This window comes from Doryrhamphus excisus, linkage group LG21 (genome assembly GCF_037039965.1).
Source record: "Doryrhamphus excisus strain RoL-2023G ecotype Guam linkage group LG21, RoL_Dexc_Guam_v1.1, whole genome shotgun sequence".
NCBI lineage: Eukaryota > Metazoa > Chordata > Actinopteri > Syngnathiformes > Syngnathidae > Doryrhamphus > Doryrhamphus excisus.
This window is the reverse complement of record NC_136377.1, coordinates 10,740,329-10,761,087: the sequence shown is the minus strand read 5'-3', so window position 1 is coordinate 10,761,087 and position 20,759 is coordinate 10,740,329. Positions and strand designations below refer to the sequence as shown.

At 41.2% G+C, this 20,759-nt stretch overlaps 1 protein-coding gene across 1 annotated transcript; it reads right to left on the bottom strand.

Moving 5' to 3' along the window:
• Positions 1–333: 333 nt before the first annotated feature.
• Positions 334–19,973, bottom strand: abcg4a (ATP-binding cassette, sub-family G (WHITE), member 4a). Its single transcript, XM_058087837.2, has 15 exons — positions 19,423–19,973; positions 16,600–16,829; positions 9,573–9,690; positions 9,374–9,506; positions 9,253–9,303; positions 9,020–9,165; positions 8,826–8,949; positions 7,196–7,310; positions 6,978–7,117; positions 6,745–6,843; positions 5,349–5,517; positions 5,156–5,256; positions 4,434–4,592; positions 4,238–4,356; positions 334–3,467 (listed from the first exon to the last, which is right to left on the bottom strand). The coding sequence occupies exons 2-15, from the start codon at positions 16,826–16,828 to the stop codon at positions 3,242–3,244; spliced, it is 1,929 nt and encodes a 642-aa protein (XP_057943820.2). The 5' UTR covers position 16,829; positions 19,423–19,973; the 3' UTR covers positions 334–3,241.
• Between the last annotated feature and the right edge of the window lie 786 nt (positions 19,974–20,759).

The window sequence follows — 20,759 nt, the reverse complement described above, 5'->3', positions numbered from 1 at the left end:
CTATGCAAAAACTACATACAAAACTAAATTAAATAACTACAAAAATAACAAAAGGCTTATTATAGGTTATCATTTGTAGTAATATAAAGTGGACATTGCTTTACATTTGAATCAATGTGGGCATTTCCATTTTAAGAGTTAATAGTAACAATATAATTGTATAATCCAGGGTGTACCCCGCCTCTTGCCCGAAGACAGTTGGGATAGGCTCCAGCACGCCTCGTGAGGATAAGCGGTAGAAAATGAATGACTGAATGTATGGCGTGTACACTCCAAGTGTACATCATCTGTATGTGTAGTGATAGTGCATACAAAACATTTAGAAGAAGGGGCAAAGGTTATAAATGAGTTTTATTATAATGATAGAACAGCTTTCAGCATACAGAACTAGCATGTTTAGAAATGGGGTGTGGGGATAGGGAGTGGACAGTAAATGATAGACAAACTATAACAGACTAAAACTTTGTAGCAGCAGCCTTCCAATATTCTGCCACAAGGTTTGTACGTAAGATGATCAGAACACAAATAAATGTCACATAAGGACAACAATTCCGGTTGCAGATGGAACAGTAACATGGCAATGAAAGCTGGAATGAAAAGTCCTGTACTTTCCGCTTTGAACATGCATGCTGCATCTTGATTCAATTCCTAAACCCCTTAATACTGTTGATATGATACATGATATGATTCAATTAGCGGAGTTAATGCCGTGTTGGCGTACTCAGTAGACTAGAAAATAACACCAGTTTCAGAGAATGTAAAATTGGATTGAATTGTTCCAGTCATTGTTGGAATAGTTGATATTTTAATGCATAAATGTATCAGTGAAAGCCCATTTAGGACATTTTCTTTGGTTGGGGAACTGATGAGGCAACATAATCCCCTTGAGAAGTGCAGCCGTTATGAATGTAGAATTTGCAGCAGAGGAGACAATATTCTTGTTTTGCCCATCTTACATGCAGAAGCCAAGGCTTGCTTAAACTGGTTAATGACTTCCAACATTGCTGCCTTGCTCCTGGGTCGATCTGATTCTTTTTTTTGGTCTTCTTCTACAGTTCTTTTCAACATCTTGCAGAGTCAGCAAGCGGCTATGGATTTTGATCTAATTTGAGGACGGTAAAAACAGTTATCTGTTGTGTTGCCAATAAAAATGACTATGTCATATTTCCTGTACAGCTGCAATTTCCTGCACTTTAGAGCTAATTATCCTGACGGGTCTGGCATTAAAAGGCATTAACATCATTTTAAGTAAACATCTACAGTGCATTTGAGTTTGTTCTGCTTTTACCCCTTGAAGTCACCCCCGTTCATACACCTACAATGCATTACAATACATTTGGATTACTGTCGCACATCCAGTAATAACAATAACACAATAAATTAAAGTGCTTAAATACCTTTGTAAAAAAAAACAACAACAAAAAAAACATACTTGTGATGCCAAAGCAGTGGGATGTTCAACAATCAAGCAGTCACAATGTTTTCTATTGCTATTAATGACACAATCAGGCTACTGTATTACTTTCCGGAAAGAGAGTTGCAATTCATATCATAAAATAAAGGTAACAATCATTTTTATATTTGTTTCTTTAAAATATTGTTATATTTAATGATATATTATTGTTAACAATCCACAATTCATGTTAATAATACCCATACTACTATGACTAATATTCCCATGATAATAATATGATCAACAGTTATTATTATTCAATATCCTTGCCCTCTTTCATTGATTGCACCTCCACATTGTCATTCACACCTTCATTTTTCATTCACACTTGAGGTTCCTCAGGTTTTTCAAAGGTTTTGCATCCGCCCCCTAACATGTTCCAATATTAACATTTATGTATATGGGGACATAATTACACCATGACATTTCTGTTCCTATACAGTGAACAGGCAGCATTCTGTTGCTCTTTTCCCATTATACTTTCCAAGCAGTGCTTGCCAAGCTTTAAGCTATCAAAAAATACAATTATAAATACAAATAAATAATAATAAGCATATATTGAAAAGTGCATTGTACATTTTTTTTCACAGCATAACATATCCACTGTACAATTGTTGGTTATATGCCTATATTATTTTATGCATTATCATAAGGATTACTAAGTAGCATAGAGTAAGAAATATTTGATAGCAAGTCTGTGAAAAAGAATTGCATTGCCCTGGAACAAGGATGCATATGTGTGTGTGTGTGTGTGTGTGTGTGTGTGTGTGTGCGAGACAGACAGGCAGTACCAGCATGTATGTTGATACAAGTTGTGTGCGCAAACATCGAGCACTGAAGCAGACAAAGCTCGTATCATTCTAGTTCAGAGGCACACAATCCACCCAGCCAGCATTTCAAGTATCTAGCATTGTTTTTGGAAAGTACACATCAATCAGACATCAGCAAAGCCAAGTGATGGGGGAGGGAGAGAGAGAGAGAAAACCAAAATATGCAGCTCACGGAGGAGTACTTGGAAGGATTGCATCAAAAGATAAGCATCCCTTTTTTTTCCCAACCATGGCTATTTCAGCCAATGCATTTAAGGTATCTCCCTCCATCAGACTGGAAGCGGCTGTCATGCCTGTTTTCACATCACGGTTGTCTCTATGTATGCCTCCCCGGTACAAACAAGGAGCAGGTTCAGAGTCAAAGTCCCAGCAAAATGATTATTCCAGACAAGTTTCCGACAATAACATATTTCCAAGTCCTTCAACCTCATCCGAATGCCATGTTCATGCTGCAAAAATGATCCATCCCTGAAATGGAAAGTCATCCCGTGGCAGTTATGTCAAGATTGTATCCCCCTCCCCCAAAAAAGGAAAAGCCAAAATCTCTTCAAGAAAAGTGAAAAGCTGACAAAATCCTGGCACTTAATAGTTTCCACTTTCTCTGGAATGTATTCTTCTGGAAATGTGGGCATCAGGATGGGTGTTATCTAATTAAACACCAATCCGGGATTACTATCCAGGCATTGAGGGGCAAACAAGCACTTGGACATTCCTGCACCAAGATGGTTGACCAGCATTGGTGTGAATTGATGTGGCACTTTCCTGGAAACAAGCACGCATTCCTGTCTTTAGTTGAAATAAACATGCTTTTCGTGTCCTCAGTCATTGTTCATGTATGGTCAGTATCCTCCTAGAGTGACAGTGATTGTAGAAACAATGAAACAACTAAGAGGAAGTGTTCTCATGAAGTAACGAGCAGTTTATGGCTAACGTTGAACTGATATTTATGATGATCTGCTCAACGCTCTGACTTGACTTTGTACCGCAGAACCAGGTAGGTGGCCAGTCTGAGAATCAGGAAGAAAACGCCCAGCACCATGAAGTCCACATAGAGCTTTGCATCCTCCACATCCAACAGTTGCAGGACCTCCTCTGGCTTTTGAAATTTACACACCAGACCTGGACACTCGAGCTCGGTGCGGTTCATCCCGTAGATGGAGAGTATCACACCTTCAAATCCATACCTGGAAGAAGAAAATCACAATGAATACAGTTGTCTTTAAACCTCAAATAATACTTAATCATTAGGAATATCCGATAATATCGGCCAACCTATATTATATAAAAACGAGATATCTTTTCATATTGGTATAGTTTTTTTCTGCCCATAATGATGGCCAGCATTTACTTGTGAAATGCATCCAGTGGCATCACAGTAAAAGAAATACAAGGTGTTCATTCATTACATGAGATTCATTCATTCATTTTCCTCACAAGGGTCGCAGCCGTGCTGGAGCCTATCCCAGCTGTCTTTGGGCGAGAGGCGGGGTACACCCTGGACTGGTCGCCAGCCAATCACAGGGCACATATAGACAAACAACCATTCACACTCACATTCATACCTATGGACAATTTGGAGTCGCCAATTAACCTAGCATGTTTTTGGAATGTGGGAGGAAACCGGAGTACCCGGAGAAAACCCACGCATGCACGGGGAGAACATGCAAACTCCACACAGAGATGGCCGAGGGTGAGGCCTCGCAGTGAGGCCTGTGAGGCCTGTGTGCTAACCACTCGTCCGCCGTGCAGCCTTACACGAGCTTCATTGCCATTATTTTTCTTTGTATATATTATCATCCATTCATTACCTGATATTAGTTTGAGGGAAGAGCTGCTGCCTATATTGGTATTGGTAGTAAAGTACTGGCCAATATTGGCATATCTCATCTTGGTAAAAAGCCACAACCGATCAATTCTATCAGCAATAATACATTTTGCCAAAATCTGAGCATACCTGACATAAGAGACATAGGAGCTCCACTGTAGGTATTTGGGAATGGTGTCAAAATTGACAAAGAAGCCAGAGAAGAGTAGGACCGGTATGGCTGTCACCGGACCTACGAAAGTCGCTACCTGCAGAACAACATCACATACTTTACTGACTACTGAATGATCTCACCTTGTTAGGAGGTACCTCACGAGGTCCTTACCTGCAGAGACGTGGATGCGGCGCCAATAAGCAGCCCTAAAGACTGGGCTACCAGGGCTGTGGATGTGGACAAGGCCACGAAGAGCAGGTAGCGACCGGCCTCTGGAGGCTGTTCAGTCATCCAGTACACGATACTGCAGTACATGATTGGACAAATCACCTGGGAAGAAGATTATGCAACATTATGACTCTCAGTCATGTACTAATGCTTGTGCTGGGATCTATACAGCATCAAAAGTGAGTACACAGCAAGCATTTTTATTCCAGTTTATACTACTATGTTGGAGTAGTCATGGTACAGAAGTATTTGCTAACTCGACACACAGCCATTATTGTCTCAATAGCTGGCAACACCAGCGAGTACTAAGATAATCGTAGCAGGGTCACAGTATGAGGCTACACGAGTGCTACCAGGACTGGGGAGCTGCGGTTCATTGACAGAAACATAAGTTCCACGAGCCCAAGCACACCTCCGAGATGACTAGTGAAGGTGAAGGAGTCCAACTGAGCACTCATGGGATTTTTGTTGCTGACTTTTTACCAATGATAGTCAACTGGGTGTTGACTCAAATCTATACTGCTATACAAGCTGTACACTGACTACTCTAAGTTATATCCAATTGTCAAATAGTATTGCCCCTTTAGAAGATATGCGAGCAGTGCAAGATACTGTATTCCGCACAGTTGAAAAATGGCCACACTACCAAATCAATGAAATATTACCTGGAATGGTACATCTGCCATTGTTTTTGCCAAGTAGTAGGCCTTTAGGCTGTACCAGTAGTTGAGGTGTTCCCTTACAAACACAGACATTTCCAGAGGAACTGCGGAACCAAACAAAGCAACAGTAAGTGTCTTTCCACTTCAACTGTAAATCAATACAGTATTTCCCGGTCCCGATGAGATGAGATCTTACAAGTTAGAACGGTGGGCATCAGGGCGGCAAACATGAGGAAGAGCATGGAGAAGAAGAGGAACCCTGTGTTGTTGAAGACTTTACTGGCGTCATTGCCGATTTTCAGATAAAGAAGACCGATCAGCACTCCGATCGACAGATGGGACATCACTCTCAGGTGGGTCAGCACCTTTGGAAACAAGTGATTTTAGACCATCCCGAAAATCAAATACATCATCAAGTCCTCTCCATATATAAACAACATTTTGTAAAAGTAGTTCATGTAGTTTTGTGCAATCATGCTAATTGTGTCTGTTTTAAAAACCCAACAAACGTTGGCTTGGGGACACCTTGAGATCCGCTAGGATGAGCTGGATGAAAGTGTAGTAGGAAGAGTGAAGTCTGGGATTCCCTGCTTAGGCTGCCGCCCCACAACCCAACCTTGGACAAATGAAAGAAGATGGATGCTGGCACATTCTGCATTGCCGTTCACGGCCCCACCAATTTTTGGTCAAAACATTTTGTTGTCCAAAAATATGTTGTTTTTTTTCTGCATAAATCTAATTCATTCAATCATTTTCTATGCAGTTTATCCTCATGAGGGTCGCGGGAATGCTGGAGCCTATCCCAGTTGTCTTCGGGCGAGAGGCGGGTTACACCCTGGACTGGTCATCAGCCAATCACAGGAAATCTAATTCACCATAAAGTAATGTATTTATTTAGTCTTGATAGTACAGGTAAAATTGTGTGCTGGGATAGGCTCCAGCATACCCCTTTGGCCCTAGTGAGGACAAGCGGTATAGAAAATGAATAAATGAATACAGATAAAATGTGTAGCATACCGTATATTCTGGACTATAAGTCGCTCCGAAGTATACATAAGTCGCACAAGGCCAAAAATGCATAATTAGGTAGAGAAAAACATACATAAGTCGCACTGGAGTATAAGTAATGTAATTTATTTTCCAAACTACTTGACCAAAACAGACATTAGTTCCTCTTGGAAGGCAAGTTCTAACAATAAAATAATAGAGAACAGGCTGAATAGGTGTAAGCTATGCTAACACAATGGTTATTCAGCTACACAAAAAATAAACATGAACACAAAAGGTGTCCAGTGTTTATGTAACATAAACACTTTTTTCATTTATAAGTCGCTCTGGAGTATAAGTCGCAGGAACAGCCAACCTATGAAAAAAAGTGCGACTTATAGTCTGGAAAATATGGTATATACTCTAAGAAAGCCCACAATTATTGACATGTTTATGTTTTTTTGCTTTACTGGCAATGTTGAGATTTGTTCGGTGCAAAATTGTTGTGTGCCAAATTTAGTTGCCAGTTTCTTTGACCTATGTGATATCTACTGTATTTTATTTTCACTAAATTCAACACAAAATGTTACTTGAATGCATGGTACCGTGTCTCTGCAGATTGTAATGAAGGTTCTTTTGAAGAGGATGCAGAACTGGGTGAATGTACTGGTGGCAAAGCTATGTTTCTCCAGGGTTCCTGTGTCCTGTGGAGACAGAAATGGAATGCAAAATGTCAGAGAAAAAAATAAAATTTCCACATGTTGAAAACTACTCGCTGTCTGGAGGTTACAGTAAGAGATATTTGGTGTAAGTATTATAAGATGGCAACAATCCCTACACTGTGGCACTGGGAGTGACAGGAGGAGTCACTCTTGTCTCTTGAGTTCTTCTTGCCCTCCTCAGAGCACAGCCCACCCTGGACCGCCTCGAACAGCACCGGGTTCAAGTCCCCATACTCTCCTGATGCTACCTCAATGACTGGAGGAAGAGAAGACAAACAGAAGGACTGAACGACACTGACATTTTAATGTAGAATTCAAGTCATTGGTAACTCACTGAAATCTGCAGGATTGTGATATGTTGGGCAGTGGAGGCCCAGGTTCTTCAGATAAGGGATGAGGTAAGGGACCGTTCCTTTGTATATGCATTGACCTTGACTGAGGATGTACAACTGCAGGAACAGCATAGAGCATAGCTTCATACACTTTGCTATGAACAATTTTGACCTTACAGACATAAACCTCGTCAGCTTAGGGTTTGCTCACTTGTTTGACTACTTCCGGGTTTATAGGATGTTACCAAAGTGTCATTTTGATAGTGGGGTGGACTAGAAAATGTGAAATTAGGTTTCTCAATCGGCAACTTTATGTAGATACAGCATAGAGAACTGCGCAAAATTGGCGCAACTTGACTCGTGCCATTATATTCCAATAGGCGGATTGTTTGCGACATTTGGTTCCACTTGGTGGACACTTTGCGCCAATTGCTTGATGTTTTGAAATTTTCTTGCCGCCAAACTAAATTTTTGCCACCGTTACCAGACACCACGAGCCAGTTTGAGCCACTGCACGCCACTAGGCACCTTATTGGCGACACTCAGCGCCACAGCAAATTGCATTGGTGTGAACTGGCACCAACTGGAGCCTGCCCAGGGGACTCTTAGCATTAGCTGGATTACACAAAACATAAAAATAAATTTTGCATAAGGCTCTGACATGGACCAAAAAAATAATATCGTTACAGTTTGAGAATCAGCCCCCCCCCAAAGAATCCTTATGGCTTCCACCATCTGTTTGTCATTGTCATTGAACCAGAAAGTAGCTTACACAAATACATTCCCACAAATGTTTTTTTTCAATTTTGTTAAAAAAATTCAACCTTGGTGGAGGTCTGTACTGTAGTAATATACAGTATATGTGTCCATTAAAGAACTGCTACATGATAACATACAGCAGAGGTAGGGAACCTATGGCTCGGGAGCCAGGTAGGGCTCTTTTGATGACTGTATCTGGCTCTCAAGCATTTCTTACCACAATAAAAATGTATTTTTGCTCACATTTTAAAGTAAACATCACAGAAATGACTGTTAAAAATAATATTCAAAATCAACAACTTTTTTATGCATTTTAATTCGTCCATCTATTTTCTACTGTAATACGGCCAACCATATCCATCTTTCCTGATATTTTCCAGGTCAAACACCAAAACTCGATTATTACTGGGTAATGCGGTAGTCTACCTCGGTCATTGAGATGTCAACATGTAAATATAAACTTTTCTCCTTTAGTCAAATAGTCACCTAGCTAAAGCTGCAGAACCAAGCCTTCTGACGAAGATGGCCAAAAGAATGAAATATACTGAGTATGGTGCAAAACTATGCAGCAGCAGAAGTTGTATTAATGGCAACAAGTATTTGATTTATTATTAGACACTGCGCTGCTCACAAAAGTGTGCTGGCCACACCCCATTGGGTGTGTGCCTAGTCTACATAATTAGAGCCCATTATCTAAAACTGTTGGTCTTACATAAAAATGCACACATTTTATTGCATTCAATGTTTAAAAATATGTATATGGCTCTCACAGATACACATTTTAAAATATCTGGCCTTCATGGCTCTCTTAGCCAAAAAGGTTCCCGACCCCTGACATACAGTATTTAATGGCGACCTAGGCATTCGGGTTACCTTATCAAACATTTCAAAGAGCTTGGCACTGGGCTGATGAATGGTACAGATGATTGTCCGCCCTCCCTGAGCCAGCGACTTCATGAGTGAAACCACCTGGAAGCATGACGCGCTGTCCAGTCCACTAAAGAGACAAGTTGACATAAGCCGAGATTGCGTTGACTGGAAGAAGCGTAACGTGGTCATACCCGTACCTTGTGGGTTCATCGAAGAACATGACAGGAGGATTGTTGACCAGCTCGAGGGCAATAGCAAGTCTTTTACATTGACCCCCGGAAAGAGAGTTGGTACGTGTTTGAGCACAGTCCAGAAGCCCTAGAGCTGTCAGTATCTCACGTACCTATGACATGAAGAACATGGTAAGAAGTATACAAAGACAAAGTCATCACAAAACAACCCGTGTTTAAATCTATCAAGTCCGACTTACAAGTTCTTTTTTGACCAGCATGCTCTCATTGAGCTTCAGATTGGCAGAGACCTGAGGAACAGATACTGAAGATACTGACACTGAAGAATCAATGAAGTAAGAGGGCAATGCATGACCTCACCATCATGGCCTCCCTCGTCGTGAGGTGCGGAAGCAGCATGTCATCCTGCATGATGTAGCAGGACATCTTCCGGAAGGTTCGCAAGTCTCTCGGGCGGCCATTCACCAGGATTTGTCCCTTCATGCCCGTCTCTCTGCAGCCAAACAGAAACAGTAAGAACCTTTCAACTTTCGCTCTTGATAAGCGTTGGTGGTCTTACCTGTATCCTGCCAGGATATTCATCAAGGTGGACTTCCCGGCCCCGGATGGCCCCATGATGCCAATTAGCTCTCTACTGTTAAATCTTCCAGAAAGACACTTGAGGAGGGCTTTGTAACCTGATGAGGAGGGAAAAGACCAATTACTGTTACTGCTTAATTAACCAAGTGGTGAGCTTGTTGCTCGCACAGTCAGGAGATCGGGAAGACCTGGGTTTGAATCTCCGTTTGGGCATCCCCTTACGAAAAGAAAATATATTTATCAATATATTACTTCAAATAGGCGGCACGGCGGTCTAGTGGTTAGCGCGCAGACCTCACAGCTAGGAGACAAGGGCTCAATTCCCGCCCTCGGCCATCTCTGTGTGGAGTTTGCATGTTCTCCTCGTGCATACGTGGGTTTTCTCCGGGTACTCCGGTTTCCTCCCACATTCCAAAAACATGCTAGGTTAATTGGCGACTCCAAATTGTCCATAGGTATGAATGTGAGTGTGAATGGTTGTTTGTCTATATGTGCCCTGTGATTGGCTGGCGACCAGTCCAGGGTGTACCCCGCCTCTTGCCCGAAGACAGCTGGGATAGGCTCCAGCACCCCCCGCGACCCTCGTGAGGAAAAAGCGGTAGAAAATGAATGAATGAATGAATTACTTTAAATATATTGTATTATATTATATTATTTTTCCATTATATTTTCCAATACATTATATATTATAAATACATGGAATAATATATTTTTGTACATATATTATACAATATATTATATATTAATGTAATATATGGCAATATATTGCAGAATATACAAATGATTGCCGCTTTCAATATATTGAAATATATTAAATCCAAATATGTAATATATGAGTTTATATATCCCAAATTATATGCGATTTTATATATGTAAAAATATAGTCCTTTTTTGGTCTTGATCGCAAGATTTTTTTATATGTATCAATATATACACATATATGATCTATGCATATTATGCAATATATTGGAAAATGTAAACATAAGATCCCATATATGGAAATATATTTCCTAATACAATATTTTTTTTTTCCATAAGGGCTCTGTGTGGAGTTTGCATGCGACTCTAAATTGTCCATAGGTATGAATGTGAGTGTGAATGGTTGTTTGTCTATATGTGCCCTGTGATTGGCTGGCGACCAGTCCAGGGTGCACCTCGCCTGAAAACAGCTGGGATAGGCTCCAGCATGCCCGCGAACCTCGTGAGGATAGAAAATGAGGATGGATATTGATCATATAGTCCCCAGCCAGTGAAGCAATCATAAACTATGACGATTCAGCCAGTGGTATCATGTTTCACGCTTTCAAAGAAGCAAGACAACGGAGAGATATCGAACTTATATTACAGCCAAATGCTGCTCTCCTTGCAGCGGGGCTTGTCCAGGTCGACTAATGACACAAAAGAGTAATGAAAGTAATGAAAGACTAAATCCTAAAATGTCATCAGAATGGAAAGTTAAAGATGTTTATCTGAGTACAATATGTGCTGCATACTGATGCTCCAGACTGCTGCTGTAGCCTGTGCATAATAATGGTTTTATCTGTGTGACACTGCAGGGACATCTTTATCACCGTGTTTCACCGGGGCAAACAGCAGGAAGAGCAGTTCAATGTCCACTCATGATACCACAAGCACGTTTGAAAACCTAATAAAAACTAGGTAAGCGTGGTCACAGAGAAGGAACACATCCATTATCAGAGCTACTGGATGTTCTAATATGAAGGAGATTCTGAGGGGGAAAAAAACCCAAAGCTCTTTATCCTAATCAGTAGATTACATTTAGATTCCATGTCCCCATTCCCCTCAGGGCAAGGGCAGTGCTTTATCTTTATCTGATATTTTCTCAGTAAATTGATAGTAGAGAGGGGCATGAATAATATAGGAGTAGTCAAGTCAGCAGACATACTTTTGAATTATGCGCTGGAGTGAACACGGTTAATGCTCGACTAGAATGGAATGCCATTATAATTTGTGTATGCTGAGATAACAGTAATGAACCGGGGCCTTTAATGTTGGTTATTACATCACACACAGCAATTCTGACATATAGAACATCCCAAGTGTTGTGGAATTTGATGTCTAAGTAGGCCTCAAAAGTCAAACAAAAATCAGGAATCTATCATGTTTGATGCCAAGACATTTTGTGAGACTTCAGCTCAGTGAGCATTTAAAGGGTTAACTGTGTTTCACTTTTGCTTTATTGTGGGTTTTCATGTGATGTCACCGCAGAAGGGCACAAGTGCTAGCTGTATGATACTGCATGAGCGATACAATTCATTCAAATCATATTTATAATCACAATTCAGTTTACCGAGCTGATTTTAAGCTTTTAAAAAGGGTGCGTAAAATGCTATCAACACTAAATCATAGAAATGACCTCACTCCAAACAACGTTTTGCTGGAACTAGCAGTTGTTTTTGGCCCCATGGTGAGTCAATTAGCACTTAATTTTGCAAAACGCTTCAATACAAAGCAAAAGGGCTATTTTGACACGTGCAATATTGTACGAAAACAAAGTCAAACTTCCTGTGAAAAACTAAATCTAAAAAACTAAATCATACGAAAAATATGGCATACAAAAGGTCTTATGATGGCACCCATCCATCCATTTTGTAAACCGCTTGTCGTCATGAGGATCGCGGGCATGCTGGAGCCTATCCCAGCTGACTTCGAGCGAGAGGCGGGGTACACTCTGGACTGGTGGCCAGCCAATCACAGGGCACATATAGACAAACAACCATTCACACTCACATTCATACCTATGGACAATTTGGAGTTGCCAATTAACCTAGCATGTTTTTGGAATGTGGGAGGAAACCGGAGTACCGGGAGAAAACCCACGCATGCACGAGGAGAACATGCAAACTCCACACAGAGATGGCCGAGGGTGGAATGATGGCAACTATCTGAACCTTAATTCATTATTTCCTACAAGAACAAAGGTTTTGAAATGAAATGAACTTATAAGTCAACCAGCATCATCCATTTTCTCTATGACAAAGTTTTTCTTTTACATACATTTTTCATTTTTTACAATATTACACATCCCTTTGCCCTGTTCTGTATAATTCAAGTCCCCAACTCACTGGCCTTGCACTTTTTATTGAGTGTGACTGCTAAATAACCCACCATGGGGTCAAAGAAAGATATGAAAGAAGTTTTTTTTTTCCGGGTACTCCGGTTTCCTCCCACATTCCAAAAACATGCTAGGTTAATTGGTGACTCCAAATTGTCCATAGGTATGAATGTGAGTGTGAATGGTTGTTTGTCTATATGTGCCCTGTGATTGGCTGGCGACCAGTCCAGGGTGTACCCCGCCTCTCGCCCTAAGACAGCTGGGATAGGCTCCAGCACCTGCACGACCCTCATGAGGATAAGCGGTAGAAAATGAATGAATGAATGAATGAATAATGAAAACCGAGGTACCAGTTTACCAACTGAGGTGCGTGACTGGAAATGCATATAACTGAAAAGAGTGTCAACCATTTATGGTTCTTCCTGCAAGGCCTTCCTTGACACAACCGAAGGCATGTTTTACCAATGACCTCCCTCGGAATGAGGGGTGGGGGATCACCCTTGACATTGAAGCAGGTCGCATCATGCCTTCCTGCCTATAAAAGCAGTTCGAGTACACTTCACCTCATTTACTGCTCTACCAATATAAGATTAATTTTCAGAGCGGGGTGGAATCATACACGGCCTTTTGGGTGTGCGCCCCATTTACCACAGTCATTTTTAGAAATGACTCAGAGTCATGTGTCATTGAGGTGAAGACTGTATAATGTTCATTACGTCTGACATCACCGGTTCAAGGCTTGTACGCCTCATCCTTTTGTATGCCTGTGCTCCAAATGGATGCCAGCATTTTGATTAAGGAGCAGTGGCGTACCATTTTCAAATAGACTCCCTGCAGAGGCAAATACTGAGCAACAACAGCGACATATTACCTCTGCCAAGCCCAAAAGGTGCATTGTTAAGTGATTGGGTAGTTAGATAGAAGGATTACTTTCTATTGGGCGGTTCATGGGCTAAGGAACAACTCATTACATTTTACTGCAGGTCCTGACTTTGTTGACGTAGACAATAATCTTACATTATAAAATAAAGACGCCGGTTCTACAGTACAGTACTTTCAGATGTGCAAAAGCACACATGTTGCCTAGCATGCTGTAAGGGGGAGGGTCCCCAACTGCAGAAATTGTGGAAATATGGACCATTATTTTAGTCAGTTAGAAATAGGCTTAGGGTTATGGTTGCACCGTTAACTTGATTCCACGGTGCACAGATAGACTACTATCTCGTTGTTTAAGAAATTGACTGTCAAGATGGTTGCTAGTCTACCTGATACAATCAATTCATCTCAACAATCAATTCATCTAAGGATTTTGTCTGGTTCTAGCTGATCCAAGAGGCTCATACCCATAACAACACAATATCAGCGATTATTGTTATTGTGGTATTGTTGGGAATATGTCACTTTATTCACTTTGCTTTGCGTTCATGGTTGTCTTGGTTTGAACTAGGTTGTCGGAAAGTTGTAGGAAAGTGTTCTCAACGTGAATGGCTAGGTAAACATCGCTGTCATTCATCTTTATAACCAATATTGCGGCCGATTGGTCAGTTTCAGTACATCTAGTCTACGAAGCGTAGAATAATAGTATGGGGTTTCAATGCTAGGTCTACGTATATAAGCAGAGATCACTGCTTACTGGTCTTGTATTTTGCGTGTGCGTAGAGCGTTCAACGTCAGTCAAAAACATACTTTTTTTGCAAATGATATGCATAGATATCATCACTACACAATAACAGTGGATGTAGTTATTGGGTTATGACTTCCTAGTCTTTCACCTTTCACCTTTCACTCACATGGCAATAAAAACTATTCAGATGTGTCGTTTTTTTGGCTTTGCTGTGAATTAGCTTGAATCTGGCTCCCAGAACATTTTCTCCCACATTCCAAAAACATGCTAGGTTAATTGGTGACTCCAAATTGTCCATAGGTATGAATGTGAGTGTGAATGGTTGTTTGTCTATATGTGCCCTGTGATTGGCTGGCGACCAGTCCAGGGTGTACCCGGCCTCTCGTCTGAAGTTGCTGGAATAGGCTCTGCGACTCTAATGAGTATTCTGGTCTTGAAAAAGGATTAAATAAGATTAGCTTCTTGCGTTGTACTATATTATTATATAGTTATGTGATGTTCCTTATAATGTAACTTGTTAAGCATGTCAGAAAAAAAACATGACTGCGAGCTCAATAGATAATGTTTTTGTTATAAACCGCAGTATGCTTGCAGCCTAAGTGTGAAAGACTTTGCTTAATCAGGAATAGCTGATGCACTTCCTGTTCACACATCCTCTGCATGATGAGTCGACGAGCCGGAGGAGACAACACAAGAGCACACACAAGAGCTTAGGTTGGATTTGATGAGGGAAGGAAAAAACATTATTGACCGCTGTCCCATCCCCACGTAAGACATACTCTAACATTCTTCTGTAATCTTTTGTACGCAGTCAACCGTATCTGGCCCCTCCTTCATTCAACTGTACCCGCCTTGTTAAGCTTACAGAGCAAGGGAATACAAAGTACAGAGAGATTACATCATAACCATCATTTATGCTTTCATTTATATTCATGCTTTCAACTTTCATTTATGAATAAGGGTGGGTTGTTTAAATATTGCTCACGTTTCATGAGCAGATCAATCGTGTGTGAAAGGAGATGCAAACACTGATGTTCTGTGGTTTACGATGCCTGCCTGTGTCAGGACTCCACAGCAAGAATGACAGAAGAGAAAATATTTTCTCCTTTTAAAAGCCTCCCTGTGAATTTCTTCAATTGGTCATCATGGGTGGTGCGGTATGGAGGACCAAAACGGCCAAAATAATAAATAAATAAATAAATAAAAGTGGAAATAAAAACAAAAATGAAAAAAAAAAATCAAAAAATTAAATACAAAAAAATAAATATAAATGGAAATAAAAAAATATATATATACATAAATAAATAAATAAAAGCAAAAATAAATACAAAAATAAAAAACAAGATTCAAAAATTAAAAATAAATACAAAAATAAATGTAGAAATAAATACAAAAATAAATATATAAATAGAATTACATATCAATAAATAAATAAAAGCACTCTGCTCTCATATGTATTTATTTCATGCTGCAGACAATGTCAGCTTGAAATGCAGAAGGAAAAACTATTCAAATGAGGGGGCGGTCCTAAGTGTGTCTTGGGTTGAACTGTTCGCCTATTGGTTGATCGACATGTGAGAGCGAAAATCGACTAGGTATGCCTGCAAACGGCCACAGCAAGAGGAAGTCACCACACCACTCTCAATGGCGGTAAATATGGCTGCAATCTCCAGGGATCTCCGTTTGCTAGCAGATATTTCGGATAATGCTTCCCCGGATAACCTGCTTTTCCGGGTGGAAGCCTTATTGGAGCAGTTAATTCACACAAATGAAACAACAGACTCAGAGGTCGACGCTGTTTCATACTTACCACGTTCCAAATCATCCAAACGATTGGCAGCGTCCCTGAGAAGCTCGGACACCGACTTCCTGGTGGACCCCGCCATTATTGTCCCGGTAAATGTATACTTTTCTCCCTGTATACTTCCTCTTGCTGTGGCCGTTTGCAGGCATACCTAGCCGATTTTCGCACTCACATGTCGATCCACCAATAGGCGAACAGTTCAACCCAAGACACACTTAGGACCGCCCCCTCATTTGAATAGTTTTTCCTTCTGCATTTCTATGAGGACCAAAACTGCCAAAATAATACATAAATAAATAAATAAAAGTGAAAATAAAAACAAAAATGAAAAAAAAATCAAAAAATTAAATACAAAAAAATAAATATAAATGGAAATAAAAACAAAAATAAAAAATATATACATAAATAAATAAATAAATAAAAGCAAAAATAAATACAAAAATAAAAAACAAGATTCAAATCCAGATCCATCATTATTAAAGGGAGTGGAAGGACTGCAATACCTCTCCTTCTCCACCAGGGACCCTCACGAATGGTGTAGGACAGCTCATTGAACTCCAGGTCCACAGCAGAGCGCCTTGGGAGGTGGGAGAAGCGCTGGGCCTCGGTGATGTGATTCTCCACTTTCTTCAGGTGGGTGAGCAGGGGCGCCTCCTGAGGGGCCCCGCTGTGGAGTTTGGTCTCCTCCATTGGGATACTGACGGAGCCCTGCTCCAATGTTTTCTCCGCCATGCTGGAAAGAGACACATAAACACCTTGAACACATCGGTCCATACTATATGTATTAGTCAATGACAACACAATAAATAAAATGCAGTTTTTAAATGAAGCTTGGTTATTATTAAGGGAGAAAAAAACATCCAAACCTACATGAAAAACACCCCCTAAACCCAATAGCTGGTTATGCCACCCTTAGCAGTAACAACTGCAATCAAGCGTTTGTGATAACGTGCTATGAGTCTCTTACAGTACTGTGGAAAAATTGTTGTCATTCAGCCACATTCCAGGTCCTGAAGCAGCAGAACAGCCCCAGACCATCACACTACCACCACCATATTTTACTGTCGGTGTGATGTTCTTTTTCTGAAATGCAGTGTTACTTTTACGCCACATGTAATGGGACACACACTTTTGAAAAAGTTAAACTTTTGTCTCATCAGACCACAGAATATTTTCCCAAAAGTTTTGGGGGTCATCAGGATGTTTTCAAAATACAAACAAGCCTTAATGTTCTTTTTGTTCAGCAGAGGTTTTCATCTTGGGACTCTGCCCAGTGTCTTCCTTATGGTGAAGTCATGAACACGGACCTCTTGGGGTCAAAATGTACATTTTGGTTGGACAGTCACTCCTGGGAAGGTTCACCACTATTCCATGTTTTTACCATTTGTGGATTATGGCTCTTAGGCATGGTGATATTGCATACTGTTAATTGTGAGGGTGAAGAGTCAAGGTCTGGTTTTCAGGTACTGGTCCACACAAAACATTTCCTGTCTGTACTTTCTGCTGATACATGAACTAATTAACCACTTGAAACGTTTTCACGTCACTACACAGAAAAAATATCTTCTCAAGAGACAATACAATCAGTACAACATAGTCGTCAGTGTACAGCTTCTATAGCGGTATAGATTTACTATCCACTGAAAATGACTAGCGATAGAATCATGCTCTGGAGCTGCATGAGTGCTGCCGGTTAATTGATGGAAATTGATGACGAATGAACGCCTTGTGAAGGTGATGGAGTGGCCCACTATTCTTCTGCCACACCTGAACCCAATGAGCACTCATGGGGCATCCTCAAACGGAAGGAAGGTTGAGGAGCACAAGATGTGACGTCATCATGGAGGGAGAGGATTCCAGTAACAACCTGTGCAGCTCTGGTCAATTCCATTCCTCTTGGGTATGGAATTGACCAGAGCACTCACTTGACACTCACTTGTGTTGCCAGCTATTTAGACAATAATGTCTAAATGTGCTGAGTCAGTGGATAGTAAATCTATATTGTCATACAAGCTGTACACTGACTACTCGGAGTTATAGTCGCTTCTGGCACTTGATATAATAAAATGGTTGCTGAATGTGAGGGGTGTACTCACTTTGTGCTAACCTCAGATCTATCTGGCCCATTATGTAATCTATGTAATATAGGCAAATGCTAAAAGCTTCTGGTTCCACTTTTCACTGCCTACACAAACACGAGCTTTCATGACAGTACTTCATGGTACAGTCTATGCCAAGGGGGGCCAAGGGCCATGTACTGAAATATTAAAGGATGTGGGGACCACTTGGATATTTTACATTTTTACAAGTGTTGTGTTAAAGGTGACCCATTATGCATCTGACCTATAAATGTAGTTAGAATGTTGTATTCTTGTGTTAAACGATGCCAAAGTTTCAGATAATGAGGTTTGCCCATTTGGAAGTGAGCCCTGAAAGAAGTTCGGGATGGCTCAAAACGCTCGGGTTCAAAAGGCGTGGTAAAACTGCACATTTGTGATGTCACAGTGGGGCGGACTTCCTTATATGGTTCATAGTTAGGAAGCACTTATGTGACCAATGACACTGTTAGTGGAGTGGACATACCCGGAGGCGGACCTTGGGTGGAAGAAATAAAAACAGACCATTTGTAGAAAGTTTTCTGTACGGGTTATTGTGTGTAGCTGCTCTACTGGAGTCCACAAAACAGAACAAAAGGGTGGAAAAATGAGCATAATAGGTCCCCTTTAAAAAGGTATTTCGCTTCATTTTCTTGAGCAGAAAAAAAACATACAGGTGTTTCCAGGCTGTTAGGGTCATGGGTTTAAAAAGCAGTATATATTAGGTATACTGAAAAAAATACTATGATGTTTTATGTGTAAGCTTAAAAAAACAACAACATGTAATTGTAATGTATCAACACAAGCGACATAGCACTGACCAAATGTGTGTTCATGTATACAAACATGCACTCCAGCCAGTGTATAGCAGCAGACGGACACTATCTTGACCAAAGTGTAATAAAATATCCTCATATGCACAACATTGACCGTGGCTTTTCTATTGATCACTATGCCATTAGCGAATTTCCATTACCAGGCTGCATATAAGCCCTGTAGAACACACTTTAATGGCCTCTTAGGCAGATGAAGGCCAGCCAGCCTGCCTGCCTGCCTGCCTGCTCGGTTATCATATGTGGCCCCCACAGCCATGACACTTGAGCATATATAGTAAGATGTGTGTTGCATGAATTAAAATGAAAAAAAAAACACCTGTTGATTATTAAACAAAGTAATCAGGAATATTAGTTTAAAAGGTCACAAGCATTCCTCCACATACACTGCACTTACTTATTGTTGTGTGTTGAAATGAGCAAGCCAGACGCCTGTCAGGATGGGATGGCAACAGTCCACAGGAGGTACACTTTCAGGGAAAAACAACAACACTATCCCAGCACATCAGAAGCTCCAACAAACAGTCCCCAGCTGGTCCACGACAAAAAGAATCCAAATCACAGGGAAAAAATGAGAAGGGATTCTTGTTTTGTGAAAATATCTCCTGGGGTGCGGCAGCAGCTCATCCTGTCATCATCATCATCATCATCCTGCATCCTCTGCACTGGCAATTCCTGAGTTTCAAATCTTGTCCTGCTGCACTCCACTGAGATCCGGTTTGTATGGCATCCATCCGTTATGAGAGTACAGTCGACGGTGACGAAGAGGAGGACGATGACGATCCTCCTCGATGCTAGTGGGATGGCGCTAAAGCATGCCAGCTGAGATGCTGCAACAGTAGCTAGACGTGTGCAGCCGTAGAGCCGGTGGTTTGACGCTTCTGGGTGCGCACGCCGGTCAGGGATGTTGCAGGGCGTTGCTGCTGGGATGCTGGAGAAAGCAAGAGGAAGGGGTAGTTTAAAAAAATATATACTTTTGCTTAGACGGTGACGGGAGTCCATTGAATGCACCGTGATGTCTGGTTAACAATGACATCATTATCAGCAGCAGACATTTTAAAGCCTTAATCATACATGTTGGCTAATGGCGCGGTTGTATTTTAATATTTCAACTCTCTCTCTCACACACACACACATAAACAAACCCCCCCCCCGCAGACACTGCATGTTTTGAGTGGTAACATTTAGGCCCCGCTGTCTCTTTAACGACCGCACCTGCGCAGCTGCCCGGTGCTGATACTGCAGTGGCCGGGTTATTTTCGGTAATCAGCCGGGGTTACTCGCGTTCAAGTGGGCCCGACATGCCTTACATCACCCCCTGAGAGCAAAGCACACCATTTTTAGACAATCGCACCTGCCTCATTATATGAGCAATTTGACATGAGCTCCTCTCGTCTCATCATCTCCATGGGAGCAAAGGGACACCCGCCAGTGCATCCTACACAGAGAGAAACAGAATTGTTATTTTGGAAAAGGAAAGTGGAAATAACCTATATGCTTATTTATCCGCTATAACAATATTTGAACAATGTTACTATATTTCGCACCTGCCCTGTCTGCGTGAACGCCTTTTACAAATGGACAGAACTCCTGATGTATAAAATTGTGTTTCAGTATGTGACTGTGATGTGAATGGTTGTTTGTCTACATGTGCCCTGTGATTGGCTGGCGACCAGGCCAGGGTGTACTCCGCCTCTCGCCTGGAGACAGCTGGGATAGGCTCCAGCATGCCCG

What these genes read in the sequence shown, in the direction of transcription:
- abcg4a (XM_058087837.2), bottom strand. Translation starts at nt 16,828, where the DNA reads ATGGCGGAGAAAACATTGGAGCAGGGCTCCGTCAGTATCCCAATGGAG. An exon ending in TTCTTCGATGAACCCACAAG is followed by an intron (nt 8,950 to 9,019) that starts GTACGGGTATGA and finishes TTGTCTCTTTAG; the next exon opens with TGGACTGGACAGCGCGTCAT. An exon ending in TTACAATCTGCAGAGACACG is followed by an intron (nt 5,518 to 6,744) that starts GTACCATGCATT and finishes TTGTTTCCAAAG; the next exon opens with GTGCTGACCCACCTGAGAGT.